The sequence below is a fragment of the Notothenia coriiceps genome, unplaced genomic scaffold, assembly GCF_000735185.1.
Source record: "Notothenia coriiceps isolate Sejong01 unplaced genomic scaffold, NC01 NC01_scaffold00033171, whole genome shotgun sequence".
Lineage (NCBI taxonomy): Eukaryota > Metazoa > Chordata > Actinopteri > Perciformes > Nototheniidae > Notothenia > Notothenia coriiceps.
The window spans coordinates 41,560-58,618 of NW_011365872.1; the positions used below are offsets into that span (position 1 = coordinate 41,560).

Here is a 17,059-nt window from a genome sequence, read left to right on the forward strand (position 1 = left end):
ATATAGAAAATGTTTTAGATCTTTGAGTTCATCTCATGATAAATGGGAGCAAAAACAAAAGTGTTGCATTTATATTTTTGTTCAGTGTATCTATGCGTGACTTACTGTATATCAATGTGCAGGCAACAATCCATGACTTTAGTTTGTACCTTTGTTCCACAAGGCATATCAGGGGCTTCCAAGGTCGCTATAAAACCATGAGCCAATGAGTTGATCCTTCACCTTTTCTAGAATGATTAACCAGGACACAGAGCACGTTGGCGATGATCATGTAGTTGAAAGTCTATGCTGCTCCCAGTTATAGTTATAGAGGTTTATAAAAACACATTATCCTTTTTAACATTTGGACTGTCTATGTTGTGAACGTATTCTCTTCCTAATGTATACACACCACACAGGTTTCCTCCATTCTTTCCCCCATTAACTGTGGGGTTCCTTTGGGTGTTTTTCCTTGTACAATGTGAGGGTTTAAGGACAGAGTGTCGTTTTCTGTACAAGCTGTAAAGCCTCTGAGACAAATGTAAAATGTGTGATATAGGGCTATTTAAATACACATCGACCGATTGATGATTGATTGATAGTTTGGAAATAGGATAACATGAGGTTATCCACTGTCATACCTACAGATGATGGTGGTCTGCATTTCCCCTCGTCATTATAACAAACACAGAAGGTACAAAGTCACATGGTAACATAAACAAACTAATCGTGGCAGCCGTGGCCCAGAAACCTCAGTGTTCTGCAAGTTACCGTTTCACTCAATGGAGGGAGGTTTCTTTGAGAACAGCTTGGATGGATACAGTGGCTTCAGTTCCCCATCAAAAAGGGCATGCTGTTTAAATATTAATCAAACTTTTGTGTTGCATTGTTGTTATACGTTCAAAATCTAGCTCTGTGAACTCTGTTTATCTAATTGCACAGAATTCTTATCTGACCCATGTTGGTTCCCTCTTCATGCAGGTGCTCAGTATGAGTATATTTTGGTGGAAAAGCGCGGGGCGAAGAGTGATGTGGGCTTCATCCAGCTGAACAGGCCCAAGGCCCTCAACGCTCTGTGTGACGGGCTGATGAGGGAGGTGGGACAGGCCCTGGATGTCTTCGAAGCTGACACAGAGGTCGGGGCCATCGTCATCACCGGCAGTGAGAGAGCCTTTGCTGGTGAGGGACCCGAGTGTGTTTTATGGGTTTGCTTACAATAAGGTATCAGCAGGGAACTAAACGTACGTGTTTTTCCAGCTGGAGCGGACATTAAAGAGATGCAGAATCGAACTTTCCAGGAGTGTTACGGTGGAAACTTCCTGGCTCACTGGAACAGAGTGTCCACGGTGAAGAAGCCTGTGATTGCTGCCGTCAATGGATTTGCTGTGAGTTTCTTTAATTTTGTTAACTGAGGATAGTTGTTGGATTTCTTCTGATAAAAGAAAACTATGCAAAGCGAATTTCAATTAAAAATGATAATAATACGTTCAAAGCATTAAAAAAGGGACTAATCCAAACGGGGAAAGGACAACTGGATTGTAAACCTTTATAATAGAAAGTAATGATATGTGTTTTACTATTTCTGCTCCAAGGTTTTCTCCACATGTCTTATCATGTGTATCTTTATTATTCTTATCTTTCAATATTTAACCTGTTGTTCTTCTAGTCCCACCTTTCACCTATATTTCCTCTCTCAAATCTATTTTTCTCCCTCTCTAATCTCCCACTATTTATTTTTTCCTTCCTTCATTGGATTGTTAATTTCAGCTGAGTTTTCTTTTAGTTCTACCCCCTTTTTAGAGCAGAAGTTATCAGCATGTCTAGATATAATAAAAAAAATTCCACTTACTTTGGGACACTTTCATTACCCTAACGAAAAGCAAACCCAAACAACAAAACAGCTTAACAACTTGAGAGAAAAAAAGCAGTAGTGTCCACACGCTTTCGGCTCTATAGTGCAACTTCTTTACACAACAAATCCAGTATCATTCCAGGATGCACAGCATTTAAATGCGCTATGACACAATGAAGAGTGAGTCTACCGTCTGTGTAATTGTTTCTGTGTTTCATAATGTACGTTTCTGTTTCAGCTGGGTGGAGGCTGTGAGCTGGCGATGATGTGTGACATCATTTACGCCGGGGAGAAGGCGCAGTTCGGCCAGCCAGAGATCCTGTTGGGGACCATTCCTGGTAAACACTCTTAAGCATCCACTTTCCTTCCTGTTCAGACTAGACTTCCTTATGCAAAGTTGACCAGATTCTTGCTTTTGGAGTTCATGATGTCCGTCTTTCTGCAGGAGCGGGAGGCACCCAGCGGCTGACGCGTGCGGTGGGAAAATCCCTGGCGATGGAGCTGGTCCTAACAGGAGACAAAATTAATGCAGAAGTCGCCCGGCAATCAGGTAACAGAAAATGATGGTATTACACTTGGCAGATGCTATTTGCACCCGGGTGTCCGTAGCTAACAATGCTATTTACACCCGGGTTACACATTAGATACTGTTTTGGATGTATAGGTATTTATGGAAATGTTTCTTTGATAACTTAATTCCCTTGTGCTGCTGTAGTAGCTTAGCAGTAGGCTGTAAAAATCACACCTGATTGGAGGAAACTTTGGGAACACCAGAAGGATAGGGAAAAATGTTTGGAAGATGCTATTTGCACCCGGGTTTCCATAGCTACAGTAACAATGCTATTTACACCCGGGTTACACATTAGATACTATTTTCATATATTTGTCATACTTAATTCAGTAGCTTGTTGTGTTTCCAGGACTGGTGAGTAAAGTGTATCCTGCCGACCAGTTGGTGTCGGAAGCTGTGAAATGTGGTGAGAAAATTGCTGCCAACTCCAAGCTGGTGTCTGCTATGGCTAAAGAAGCTGTGAACGCAGGTGTGTAAAGTTAATCTTCTAGTCATTTTATTAAATATCCTTAAACCTATTAAATTGAATACGTTAATATATTGTCTGACGTGTTCTACTTGTGATTGCAGCTTATGAACTGACTCTGGCTGAGGGTAATCGTTTGGAGAAGCGCTTATTCCACGCTACCTTTGCTACAGTGAGTAGAAGAGCCCATCTGAGAGCGAGTAGAGGGCATTGTTTTTGACCGTTCAGTCATGATGTGTGTGTCTGTTTTCCCCTGCAGGAGGATCGTAAAGAAGGCATGACAGCATTTGTGGAGAAGAGAAAGGCCAATTTCCAGGACAATTAGAAAAGAGCAGACCAAGAGCTCGGCCAATAACACAAAGTTCCTGATATCAGCGGATAATTTCCTTATCTGCAACAAGCTGAATGGTGCACAAATCCTGATTGTATTGAAGCATACAAGATGTTTACATTAGGATTTGGTACTAAGAGTTTCCACCGGAGTGTCTTATTACACTGAAGCTCTATTTGCAAAGTTTGGTATTAAAAATCAAAAGCAGTCTGGGTGCAAGACGTGCACTGGCGTTTGAATTTGAATAATACTTTATAACTCTGCCGGAGTGCAATAGGAGGAATCAGTTGTAATGACTTGACTGCCTTTTTATTTTCCCTTTCAAATGTTTGTCTGCATTTTGAAGGCAACACACTTCTCTGTACATTTTACAAATAAATTTCAGTGAGTAAGAAATTAACACAAATGGAAAGATGGGCCTGCTTATAGAGTGCCACTCTAAAACCCGGAAGTAAGCTGCGCATTGGTTCCTTCGACAAAAAAGCAGTGCAATTTCTCCATTGGATTTTGGGAAATTGCTCGAAAAAAAAAGGTCTGTGGTTGACACACATTTAAGAGACGGATCACGTTTTGTTCAGTCGAATAATCTCCACATGTCTACCCTGCTTTTATATTTTGTAATCATAAATCTAATCGATATATTTATGATCGATAGCTTTATGATTCGAAAATCGACTTTATTAACAAACTGTCTAAGACCTTGGGATGTTTCTACATATTTATAATGTTCAGTAATGCAGAATGTTTGCATATCATTTACATTATAACTCAGTTTATATTTAACAGTCTTTTTGAGAATTGATATGTATAATTAGGTAAAAAGTGTCAGCCAGATAACTGAAACTTAGAAGTAACTTGAATGTAATGACTAGTGGATTCAGTTCACCCAGCGTTCAATCGGCGTGGTCCTCTCACCACCAGAGGGGGCTCTTGTGCACAAAAACTGGACCGATATAAATCCAGCAGGACTGACACGCACCGGGCTGAAGGCTCGTAGTAGTAAAGTGACAGTTAAAAGGTCATGTCATTAAAATACTATTTCAAAAGATCATAATTATTCAGATGCGGTACTAAAAGAAAGTTGTTTTTTAAATGCAATATGTCTGAAACACTATTTTACAAAAAAAAACCGTCATCAGAAGGAAAAACTGACATGTGATTTATTTACTCAAAATTATAATAGGCCAAGGTTTTCCACGGCGCAATCAAATAATTAAAATGCTGGTTGTAAAAACGTCTAATAGTCTTTTGAGAAAACATTAATAAAGATCTGTGATTAAACCTCCGACTCCCGTCTCTCGGCACTACAAGCCTATATTTAGATGAATTATAATTTACTCAGAAAATATAGCCTTTACTGAAAAAAGTAGGCTACCCATGGTTAATTGTTCACGATTTACAGGGCTATATTTTAAATCTCGGGCATCACTATTGGTTGAAACTATTTGGAAACACTTAAAACGATACTTTTGACTTCAAAGAAAAGACCAGAACAAATGTGGTTAGTGTGCGCTTTCTCTCTCAGCTCCAACCATCGCAAGGCACCTTTTTCTCTCTCTGATCTTCACACGGCGGCGCCCCATATCTCCACAAGGCCATGGCCTAATTGATTTTTATTTTCATTCAATATTCCCCTGGAGCTTGCTTTCTTGTCAGCCCTCTGGAACAAAACTTTTAAAAGGAGGGGAAAAAAACTCGTCTCCTCACTCGGCAGGGAAGCACAAAAGTCCGCAGAGAGTGCCCGAAAAGAAGCTCCTCTTTGAGGCTACCGAAAGGTCAAAATAATAAATGTAGACTCAATTGAAGCTCTCCATACAGACAAAGGGGGCCAAACGTTACATTTTGGCAGCGGAGACCCTCATAGCGTGATAAACTCATTTAAAGAAGCCGAAATAAAGAGGGAGCAGCATGGGTCCGGAGGAGGAGAAAGGGCTTTCAGTCGGGCAGACAGGCCTGGCTCCTGAGGGGCCTGAGTGAAGGCAGCCAAAAAACACTCTGATATTCTTAAACTACACTCTTTTAGTCACTTTGTTTTAAGTATAATCTTGTTTATATTCGTATGCAGCCAACCCTTGTATAAAAAATATGATTTGATTAGGCCTATTATTTAAATAACTCAAAATAAGAAACACCCCAAAACCGATTTAGATTAAACACATCATACAGCTCTGAAAAAAATTTAAGAGACCACTGCAGCAGTATCAGTTTCTCCGGTTTATGTATGTATGTTTGAGTAAAATTTAATGTTTTTGTATTTTATTCTATAAACTAGTTGACTACATTTCTCTGTGGTGGAATGTCTGCCACGTAATTGTTTTCAGAGCTGAATTTACCTTACAGCTTATTAAACAAAGCCTTGTTCCTAAGACAAGGATTTGTGTTTTGTAGGTTTCTTATGATGTTTGATTTCTTTCAGAACAAGTTGCACAAAACACATGTGTTCTGTTAAATACAGTTATTTTGAAATGCAGAAATGTATGAAACATGAATTATTTGCAGATTTAAACAGGGCATGAAGTCAAGGCCTATGCTACCAACATGTTTGTCCTATTAACAGCAGCTGTATTGTAAATTCAGTATAAAACCACAAGCCTGCAATGCTAGATTCTAAACATTGTGACTTTTATGAATGTCTTTTTATATGCAGATATCTTGCTCCTTTCCTTTCCTTTTCTCAAAGAACCAGGATCTGTGGTCAGAGAAAGGATTCCTCAGCATTTTTCTGCCATCCAGCTGAGAGTTTCTCTAGCTCAGATGAAACAGGCTGGGTGGAGTGGTTTTCATCTGATAAATATTTTCATTATCTCACATTCTTGGCACCAGAGACCGTGTCTGAATAACACATTTACCGGTGTCTGCTTTAAATTATGCCCACCCAAGGGTGTCAGAAACAACATAGACCAAAGATTAACCGACGGTGCAGTTTGTCAGAATAATGACATGACCCTATTGTATAGCTTTAAATAAATAGGCTTCTACCATATCATTTTCATGGTTTACTATAATACTTTTAATCTTAGGAGTTATGAACGTTTTATGACCACCTTAAATACTACACCTTGACTATTTTAATGATATCTTTATGGCATACCTTTTTGTTACCCTTTTAATAACATACTAAGACTTTCAAATGACTTTTAATGGCATTTTAAACTAAAACCTGTTGTGAAAATCTAGCCTTCACTATGCATTTTGATGAGATTCTCCAAAAGGCTACAATGACTTCGCTATGATTTTTTAACATATTATAACTTGACCCCAGCTACATTACTATGACTTGTAACTACCTTTTTCCAATCTGTCCATAGAATGAATTTGTAAGTATGTGGGGTAATTATTCTGAAACGATCACCCACAACAGATGCATGCTTGTGGATAGTGAACATCTATTTTTAATATTAAAGTCCAAAATAAACGTTTATAGTTTGACTGGATAGCCCCTCTAATTAACCAAATTAGGTTCGTTTCCTTGCGTATAAAAAGACAAGAAAGTAATATATCGAGATGGATAAATAGCCTAAAACAAATTGAAACATAAAACAGTCTGACATTGACGAACAACGGGAAACGAAACCGGATGTAAACAAACCCGGAAGTAAGCCGGAGATAGTGCTCTTGCTTCTCTTCTCTCTTCTCTGTGGCTGTTGTACTGAAAGGAATCCCCTCTTTTTTTTTCTCCTGAGTTGCTGTATGCTCTGGCTAAAATGGGTCATGGGGATGAACTGGGTATGATATTTAATGACATGATACTTATATGTCACCTTTCTCGTAGCCTAGCCAGCTGTGCTAGCAGTATTAGCTATAATCTAATCTAATCTATATCTAATATCAGTCACAAGCAGGGCAGGAGGCTAATCAAAGTTCAAGTTAAATAGAATCAAAGGATCACTAACCTGAAGACAAATGCCACAGGTGCTAGGTAATTTAGTCGTTCACAGACTTTGGGTTTTGTTTCTTCATTTAGTTCTTGCTGATGCAAACTTTCCAACATCCTCCATTTGTGCTTGTGGTCCAAAAGAAATAAGAGCTGATGGTATGTTAATAGATCTCTATCTGACTGAAAATTAAAACACTGGGTGAGTGTGTATGTATTTAAACCTGTATGGTCTTTGTGCAGGTTTGGGAATCCCACAGCTTTTGAAGGCTATTTTGAAGCTCTTGTCCCTTGATACCTATGTCCCCTCTCCGGTACAGGACCCATATATTTAAAGTGAAAACCACTGAGTAATGTTGTGTCAATGGCAGTAATGAGTTCATATATCAATCGGATTCTCTTGTTAACTAGTCAAATGTAGTTAGTTGAATCTGTGCTGAAATGTCTCCACAGGCTGCAGTCATGGATCTGTTAAAAGAGAGATGCTTCGAAGTCCATGTGTGGTACACCTACTCAGATCTCCTGAATCAGGCTGGATCTTATGTAAAAAAGCTAGTAGCCTACAACCTTATGATTAAATTAATCAGTTAGTTACGAGAATAACACAGTCCTTCTTTGATGTTTGTTTACATAGAGTCCTATTGAGAAAGTGGAAAGGTTTGCTTTCTATGAACGAGCCAAGGAAGCGTGTATTTTTTCTGTGTTCATTAAAATATTGTTGTTTTTTAATCAGCAAATCTTTATACTGTAGGCAGTAAAACACGAGTACTTGCTCAATGTTTTACTAGTCTGAAAATGAAACTGAATTGCCATTATGCATTACCTGATTTACTTATTCGAAACTATTTAAAACATGTCTTTAAAAATTCAAATAAACATTTTCGTTTGCTCTGTCTACACAGGGAAACGGCTCTGTACGGCAACCTAATACAGAAGAAGGGGGTCATTTCTCCTGACCTTTTAGAGTGACACACACACACGTTAAGTAATGATGATCTAATCAGGAATAATTTATTACATTAGATTACATGTCACTTGTTAGACACTTTTATCCAAAGCGACTTACATACTCAATACTGTGGGCAATCCCCACAGGTGCAATTTGGGGTGAAGTATCTTGCTCAGGGACACAACGACATGCTGACTGCAGTGGGGTTTGAACCTGTGACCCCCTGATCCGAACACCTACGCACAATCCACTGCGCCACACGCCTCCATTTATATTTTTTCAAATTTGTTCAGTTTCCACCAGAAGTGGGAAGGGTTAAAAAATAATTTGTCTGTGTGTATAGTCAATACTCATCTGAAGGATCAGAACATATTTTGTATTTTTCTTAATAACTTCTGTGTTATACAAACATTTCAATTAACCAAACACATAAAGTCTTTGATACATGTGTTAATGTTTCTTTTTGATCAAGGACAACTCAGATGTAATCATCACAATACCCTAAAGATGTATAGTCTTCTCCAACCTTCAACCTTATTTATATGTCCTAACCACCTAGCCTCGCCCATGTTTAACACTTTTATAACCGCGCTTCACTATTCTGACATTTACAGAGGAACACTTAAGAATTGAACACTTCAAGACTTCCTTTTCTCAAACTGCACTCTCAATTAAAGGCACAACCCTCTGTAATTACCAACATGTCATCTGAAAGCAGCTTTAGGATTGTAAATGTTTTCTATAACATTAGAGTCCTTTATAAACTTGTCCATGAATGCTATCACAACACCACCTAGTCATTATTAGAAACCGTACCTTATATACACTGATTATAAGTCTTTACCATTTTATTTTTTAATAATTACTTGAACTATCAACGGTGAGTCTTGGAAATCATCATTATCTGTATTCAGATGTACATTACATTTTCAATGTTTCTCTGTATCTATAGACACATAAATAACAAAATACAGACAAGTGACAGTGAGATTTAGAGTTGATTCTTAATGACAGTTTAATGAAGTCAAAAAGCACTTCTGATGTATTTAAAGCTATGGTTTTATCTGAGATGAGATGAGGGCTCTACACAGGTTAGGTTGTGGTTGAGGGATCACTGGTGGAAGAGATGATCCAGATCCTCCTCTGGTTGGCTGTGCCTCCTCTGGAATGGGTTAGGGTCAGCGGGTGGTGCAGCAGCTTCAGTATCAGCCGGGTGAGGAATGAGGTTCAGGAAGTCTTTGTGGTACAGGTCGTCCATGTCTTCCTCTGGCTGAAAGTGAACTCTGACCTCACTTTCACCCGCGACCTCACGGCTCAGCAGCTCCTTTTGCACAGGTGAACCCTGGTCGTCGTGGTGATACAGCTCGTCCTCGTCCTTCTCTGGTTCAGAGTGTGAAACACGGATCTCTGCATCAGGTTTGTTTCCGGCCACGAGTGGAGCGAGATATCCAGCCAGCTCCTCGCTCGCTCTGCGGTAGACCTCGTCCCAGTCCTGCTCAGGCTCGTTTGGTGCCGCCTCACCGAAACCAGGGTGGTCGACGTCGTCTTTATCCTCTTCTGGTTCCTGATTCAAGTTCGCAACCTCCTGCCAGGGATCAGCCTGGATGTCGGCAGCAGGGAGGGCATCACGGTTTTGAAATTCAACTTTGAGGAGATCTACCACTGAAGGATGGTACAGCTCTTCCAAGTCTTCTTCTGCCTTTAGGGGCTGTTCTTCCTGCCCGCCTGTCATGCTTTTCCAAATCTTCATCTCTGGGTCAATGTCGTAGTCAGTCTCATCCATGTCCTCTGGAGGCTCCACTTCCACCCTCCAGGACATCTTTCCTTCGCCATCTAAAGACCTGATTTAAAAAAAATAAAACATGCTTTCTCAGTCTGCCCTTCCTCAGTCCAAGACACAATTATTCACTTTAGGTTTAGTTTAAGGAAATTACAACTTACATAACGGTATCCTGGAATGCTTCATCTGGGAGTTTATTCTGGGAAGAAAGTAGAAATATTACATGACTGCTGTCCAACACAAACATGATTGTCATTTTAAATTCATTGGAAATGTATTTATCATATGATTTGAAGCTGTAGAGTCTGCAATGCAATATTGTGGACTGCCAGGAGCAATATATACATACCCAGGGTTTATATGGCTTTGCTGTGACGCCAAATATCAGAGAAATACAGACTATTAAAGAAAACCTGAAAGTGAGGAGAGTCTCGATTAATGTTTAGCTTTTAAATATATGACAGACACGACAGAATAGTACAAACTAACTCTGCAATCAGATTCAGAAAGGCATGGAAGAGATTTCTTACCTGAACATGTTTGCTTTCAGCTCAACGCTTCACATCTAACTAAGATATTATCCATTCACCTCATGTGGAAATAAATGAGCAAAGTTCCAGCAATAAACTGGTTATGTTTTCCTGACCTTTGTATCCTCTGAAAGTGCGTCAGCTTGAAGTAATTCACTGCCTTAACCAACATGTTGTCAACATAATAGTGTCTATGCACCAATGGCTGTTTATTCATTCCCTCATTCTGTCATCAAGTCTGATAAGTGTGAATGTACTGCATTTATATCTGGCCTAAATAATATTAATGTCACTCTTGGTTTGGTTCAACTCTTGTTATTTGACTGTGTTATGAATACACTTACCAGTTTTACAACTACATTAATCTTCCTGTCAGCAGGCAGTGATCCCATGGGTGAAAGGCTGAGGTCGAGATACTTTATCATCTGTTTTTTGATTAAGACATCAAAATGCATCTGTTCGCCATATGGCCCTCTATTTAATGTTTATTGACGGTACAAACATTTATTAAATAGTTTATAACCCACTATATTTGATTTATTCAGTTTATGAAAAATACTTCATTAAGTCTTCTTAACATAACTCCAGATTAATTTGCTAAGGCACTTGGGCAATATTTTCCCTTTGTCCCCCTAATTAGTTACACTGTATTTAAAGTATTTGTCGGTAACTATAACGTCTCCTATCCAGACATATTTCATATTGAAACAACTGTTTTTCAATATTATGATTCATTATATTTTATATTTTGAACAAAACATTAACAAAGGTTATATATAAAATATAAATACATAAATATACTCGTTCAACTATGTATAAGCGCGTAACCCATTCGGTTATTATTTAATATCATCTTTTACGCTCTATGCCTCACAAAGTTTCTTGTATGACTTTTTCAGGTTTATATGTCTTCATTGATAATAACAGTATAGAAATCATCTTTACTTCCTGTTTTGTGTTACTGTGACCTGACTATTGTTCTTGTTTTGGAGGCTCCATGTGGGTCATTTTCTGTATACAACAATGCAGACTCCTTTGCTGGTAGTTAAATGGATTTATGTGAACCAGTATATCATTTTGAGTTGAATCAGACTTTTTATATGAAATCTATGACCATGAAGCAGCAATGCACACTCCCCCTGCTTGGCGTGCCTTCACAGGAACTTTCTCAGACAGACTCCCTCCTGCATACAGCTTCAATCATTTAAAACAACTAATTACACTTCACATACACACTGTAGGAGGACAGATTGAAGACAGATGATGGATCTGTGATCTAAATGCTCGCCACAACATAACTGAAGCAACTATTGAATATGTCAGCTTTAATCAACCTCTGCCAAGATCCTATCACACTGTAAAACTCACCGTTACAGAATAGAAAACGCTCTTGGATTGATGTACAGAATAATAATTACAACTCACTTTATGAAATGTGATATGTGGCCATCAGAGAAATCTTTTAGACTGCCATAAACTAATTTATTCTAATCTACATGTGATTTAATTCCAGATCCCTATCAAGCTGTTTTGATGCTGTGCATGGGAGACTTTCATTCTTAAGAGACTATTGGACTGTGAAGACTCTTTACTGTCCCTTTTTCACTGTTCATAATACAGTAGAAGAGTCATTATGGGTTTATAATGTTAATGACAACAATATCATCAATTTAGTGGATGGCGGTGAAGTCCTCTGACTGCTGACAGTCTGTGAAACGGAGCAAAGAGACCAAATTGAATGTCTGTTGAATATCCAGGCTCAATCTAACTTCGCCGCAGTGTACAGTACAACAGGAGCAGACAGTCACGCCACCCACTTCCTGCTCTGTTCAAGGGATGGCTCCAGTGCGTCTGCTGGTTATCTACCCTCTCTATCAGAACCATATGTACAGGTCCAATCTTACCCCTAGCCCCACTCCCAGGTCACTGAGTGGCCCAAAAAAGGCTTTCCCTCAGCAAGTAAATGCCAGACATCTTTAACGTTAGTCTGTGAAATATGGACAAAGGAGCGCCTGGCCTTGATTCTGCGTTTACTCCACACTTAGACATTTAGGGAAATTTGCTTTGTTGCAAAGAGTTTCATGAATCCGTTATTTACACGTATTTATCACATTTTTTACAGGGCCTTGTTGAATACTTGATTCTTTTTGGATAATCAGCAGTCTGATATTTCTTTAGAAACCACTGATATGAAAAACAGATCATTGCTATGGAACCAGTTTTATAGATTTCTTCAGTGTTGTATGCTGGATAATGTCACTGACGCATCCTTTTTGCTAAATGAACCCCAACAGAGTAGAACACAACACTGTAATTGATCCCCTTGTTTAAAGTGTTAAAATAAAAACTACAATGTTGAAATGTAAAAAAACTGGCATTTATACTTCTCCTGTATCACACATACTTATGACTGTTACTCTGAAAAGCAGCCTCACCTACATTCTCTACTAATAGCTCTTAAACTGTCCGACACTTCATCACCTTAGTGGAGTGACCGAGACACAACTCAGTCCGATAGAGAGCCGTGGATCTCTGCCAACCAGAGGCTGGTTAAACCACAGAGAGCGTGTTTTCCTGTAAGCCTGTGGGGCCATCAGAAGTTCAGGGAGCAGAGTCCTGTGGTTAATGTGCTGGTAGCTACCGGGCCCCCGGGCTTCACATAAAAGCTGCTTCACTTATGTGTGCGGGGGAAAAAAAAGAAGCTTCAGAACAATTTATCCATCAAACCTCACTTTTAAGGCTAGAAGCTACAGGATGTTTTGTGTGGTTTCTGCGAGACCAACAGCATTTCCACAAAGGCTCACATTATGCTCTTCAATGTCACTTTAATAGGTAGTGTACAGTATGTTTGTCACCAGTAAGAATCTGGCAGCAATTGCCTTCATGAAGACAGTCTAATTTAAAGGAATAGATTGAAATATGCTGAGGTCAAAGAGAAGTGGTATGCAAAAGCCTTGCTAAAGTCTGATTCCTTCATTTAAAACACTTTTTTTTAAATTAAACAATTATTCCAACCTGGGATTTACAGTAATAGAGAAATACCACGGCAATCTGGTTCATTCATTGTGACATTTTTGGTATCTGCAATTGAACCTGGAATACTTGGTTTGGTCAAAGTGATGCATGGTCTGAAACTTTTCGAAACGTCTGGATTAAATTAAAAAGAAAATACAGTCAACAGATAAAAATGTAATATCCTCATGAGTTTTTATTGCTTTGATATGCTCATACAACAGAAGTGATTGAATAACTCTGGGATGATATTTCCCATGTGTCACTACAATTAGTTTTACCTACTTTGGTGGTGAAGAAGTATATGTAGACTGGTTTAATTATCAAGCCTGAAGGCGAAACAAGCTCTAGAGATAATGGAGGTTCCACTGTATTTAGGTGATGTAAAGATAATTTAATCTTCATATTTGAGCCCTGACACATCTCAAAGTCATCAGAGGCTTGGTTTGCAAAAATGTTTCCATCTGCTTGTCACACTGCATTCTTCTGCTATTACAATATGTTAGGTGTCTGTGTGTGGTGTGCAAATGCAGATGAATCATGTGAATCACAAGCATTTTGGAAAAAATAAAACAATAACGACCAGGGAGTTGTCAGCAGGTAATGATCACTGCCAATAAAACTGTGAAACACACACAGTCACACAGTGTTATTGCACAAAATGTTAGGAGTGCGCCAAGAATAAATTGCCAAATATTTAAATACAACATTAGGTCATGATTTATGCCCAGAAACATGCTCCAAATGTGGCAGCTTGGAGCAATTTATGGGGGAAACCGCCAGAATGAATGTTTGACTAAATTCCCATTTTACAATAAATGATCTTGGCTCCATCTTGTTTTGTTTTTTTTGCCACACAGTTGTTGTATCTATGTATGTGTAAATGCACATGTGTACTGCTACACTTATTTACACATAGCATCATGTTAACTAATAAGGAGATTAATATGTAATCGGCAGCGATGACAACACTGAGTAACTTTAATTGCAGCATCTGATCTCCTGGCTCCGTCTCAAAACCAATAACAGCTTATTACTGATAAGACTGTGAGGAATGCAGCTGTCATGTTTCTACTTGACTTAAAGCTGTGTCTTCAGCAAGATTTCTCCACAGGCAAAGAAACAAAAAGAAAACAATGAGCGGTAGACATCAGACTCCACTCTAAAACCTCAACCTCATACTGTCACACTGTTTGAAAAGTCATAATGAACATACTGTAGGAAAACACAAAAGTCAATCCTCCACACTAAAACAATCATCAGCACCAAAACCTCATCACCACCCTCATTACTATCAGTAAATCTCATAAAGGTCCTCCCGGGGCTCAGGGCTGTATTTGAGGCTAACCACCCCTCCGTCTTTACTCACAGACAGTCCCCCGTCATATCCCCCCACAATCACAACATTTAGGAAAGCTGGGGTTTTCTAAATAACTAAAATTAACTCAATGATCTACAATTAACTTAATTGATGCCTCACCAACACCCATTAAACGCACATTAGACATCTCATGATGGAGTTAACCGCACCAATTACAGGGCTGGGGAAGGACCTCCATGGAAGAGTGGAGGCGAACATGAAGTATTGGGATGACGGTCTGGTGAACGGGACGCTGTCAGACTTGTGAGACGGCCGCAGGAAGAATTAGTGAGGCATCTGCTCAACAGTTGCATTCAGGCACTTCTGAAGCTGCCTTAAACTCTCAGTAGGCTTACTGATGCTTGATAAAATGTCTCCTCAATGGACAGGTGGGGTTTTAGGGGGGAGGGGGGTAAAATGAGCGGAGTGATGAGCCAGTCAGTCTGGGGCCCACCTGAATATCTGGCTCCACAGGTAATGCCCGAGACACTTTTCCAGCAACAATAGCTCTGATGACAGCCGAGGCAGACGAGGGGAGGAGGACCAGAAGCTGCACAGCAGACAGACAGAAAGAAAGAGGAACTCTCCCCTTCTGTCTGTTATGTAACTGATGACAGAAAACTGAGAAGCCTTTTGTCTGACTCGGAGGAGACGCAGAGCAATAAGGTTGACCTTTGTGTAATCTGAAAAGCTGATCTGAGTATCTGTGTGAAAGATGGCCATTAGCGACGCTAGTGACACGGAGCCAATACATTGCTTTGACAGTGTGTATCAACCATGGAAATATTATATTATAGATGCAATCATGAGAGAGAAAGTTCTGGTGGTCCCTCTCTCTCTCTTACACAAAGAAACACACACACATCTCATAAACTCAGTAAACATGTGGGAGCTGTTAGAGCAACTTTAATGGCTATTTACTGTGTTTTGGACGCTTCTCATTAAACACATTTTCCACTCGAGGAGAACTAATGTTTTGGAAAACTCACATCATGCCAACACTTGGCACATGTGGCTCAATAATTATAATATCTGCCCTCCACAGGATAAACCGAGGAACTGCAGAGACTTGACTACTGACGTGCTCACAGAAGTTCCACTTTATCTACTGTAACATCTTAAACCTTCCATTATGAATATGTTTGCCCCCTGAAACAAACTGTAAGTACAACAGTGTATTGTATACATATCACCGTCTAAGATAATGTGGCCTACTTATACTAGTAAATAGTAGACATATCAATGCTAGAATTCACTGGAAGTTGTGTTTCTGTCCACCTGATGAATGTAAGAAACATATTCACTGTTTTTGGTGTCACCTGCTGAGATAAAGCTGGCTCTAACAGCTAAATGTTGTTTGTTTTTTCAATTGGTCCTGTGCAGAAAAAACAACAACATGAGAGCTTTAAAAGTGAACCGAAACAGTAAATTATGAACCGGAAAACCAAAACGATGAGGTATATTCAGAGGGATGACATCCATTGTTGATATTAAAGGTCTCCTATTCTCTTTTTCATCAATAAATCATAGGTCTCAGATATATACAAAACATGTCTCGTAAGTGTTTGGCTCCAAATACCAAACAGATCACCCATTGCAGCATCCCATAATGCCCTCTGTTTCAACCGTTTCAAAAGTGCTGATTCTCTGTCTGTTACTTTAGATGAAAATAAGGAGCCACTCCCCACACCCCTCTGAGAGATATTTGGTTAAAGAGAACACAATGGAGCTCTAGGAGGAGATTCAGGTGATAAGGTGGGGGGGGGGGTTACCTTGGTTGGTTATTGGCTAAATGGTTACACAAGGCCTAAAAAACATTATGGACATCCATAAGCTGGCCCGAAATCAGAATCGCCTCATCTTTCAGACCAGGTTTCTTATATAAATGGATTCAGGACAAAAAGTGAGCCGAACTTTTTTCCTGAAAAACTTTCAGAAATGTCTTTACACAGAGGGGACACATGTTGATGTATAAAAGACGGATTTGCATAAGTAGGGTGACCTTTAAAATATGATTAAAGCCCATTTTAGTTTAAAGCCCGTAATATAAGAAGGTAGTCTCTGATGGCTATGTGTTTTTTTTGGTGGCCTTTTTCTAACATCTGAGAATAGTGGTTTATGTCAGAAAGGGGGGGGCAACAGGAGGGCCGTTGAGGGGCGGAGTATGCATCAAAACAAAGAACATGCAACGAGAAAGCACTTTGGCGGCTCCTCTCCCTCAGCCTCCGCTCTCCTCCTGCCTGGCCACTGAATGCCTGCCTCACTGAAGTGGCGCACTGCGGCCCTGGATGCCAGCTGGAGTAAAACCCGCTAACCTCCTGACCCTTCTGACGGCGCCCAGCACGCACAGAATTC

General features: G+C 39.6%; 3 protein-coding genes across 3 annotated transcripts; 2 read left to right on the forward strand and 1 right to left on the reverse strand.

Moving 5' to 3' along the window:
* The first annotated feature begins 598 nt into the window (after positions 1-598).
* Positions 599-3,605, forward strand: echs1 (enoyl CoA hydratase, short chain, 1, mitochondrial). The gene is made up of 8 exons (XM_010789628.1): positions 599-635; positions 922-1,158; positions 1,237-1,364; positions 2,070-2,169; positions 2,277-2,381; positions 2,752-2,871; positions 2,973-3,040; positions 3,128-3,605. The coding sequence occupies exons 1-8, from the start codon at positions 599-601 to the stop codon at positions 3,191-3,193; spliced, it is 861 nt and encodes a 286-aa protein (XP_010787930.1). The 3' UTR covers positions 3,194-3,605.
* Positions 3,606-6,617: 3,012 nt separating this feature from the next.
* fuom (fucose mutarotase) lies at positions 6,618-8,129 on the forward strand. The gene is made up of 6 exons (XM_010789629.1): positions 6,618-6,925; positions 7,164-7,232; positions 7,317-7,387; positions 7,527-7,663; positions 7,710-7,775; positions 7,976-8,129. Exons 1-6 carry the CDS (start codon positions 6,904-6,906, stop codon positions 8,040-8,042), a joined length of 432 nt encoding a protein of 143 aa, XP_010787931.1. The 5' UTR covers positions 6,618-6,903; the 3' UTR covers positions 8,043-8,129.
* Positions 8,130-9,019: 890 nt separating this feature from the next.
* On the reverse strand, positions 9,020-10,394 carry LOC104961336 (uncharacterized). Its single transcript, XM_010789606.1, has 4 exons — positions 10,333-10,394; positions 10,152-10,215; positions 9,964-10,001; positions 9,020-9,863 (listed from the first exon to the last, which is right to left on the reverse strand). The coding sequence occupies exons 1-4, from the start codon at positions 10,338-10,340 to the stop codon at positions 9,134-9,136; spliced, it is 840 nt and encodes a 279-aa protein (XP_010787908.1). The 5' UTR covers positions 10,341-10,394; the 3' UTR covers positions 9,020-9,133.
* Positions 10,395-17,059: the final 6,665 nt, after the last annotated feature.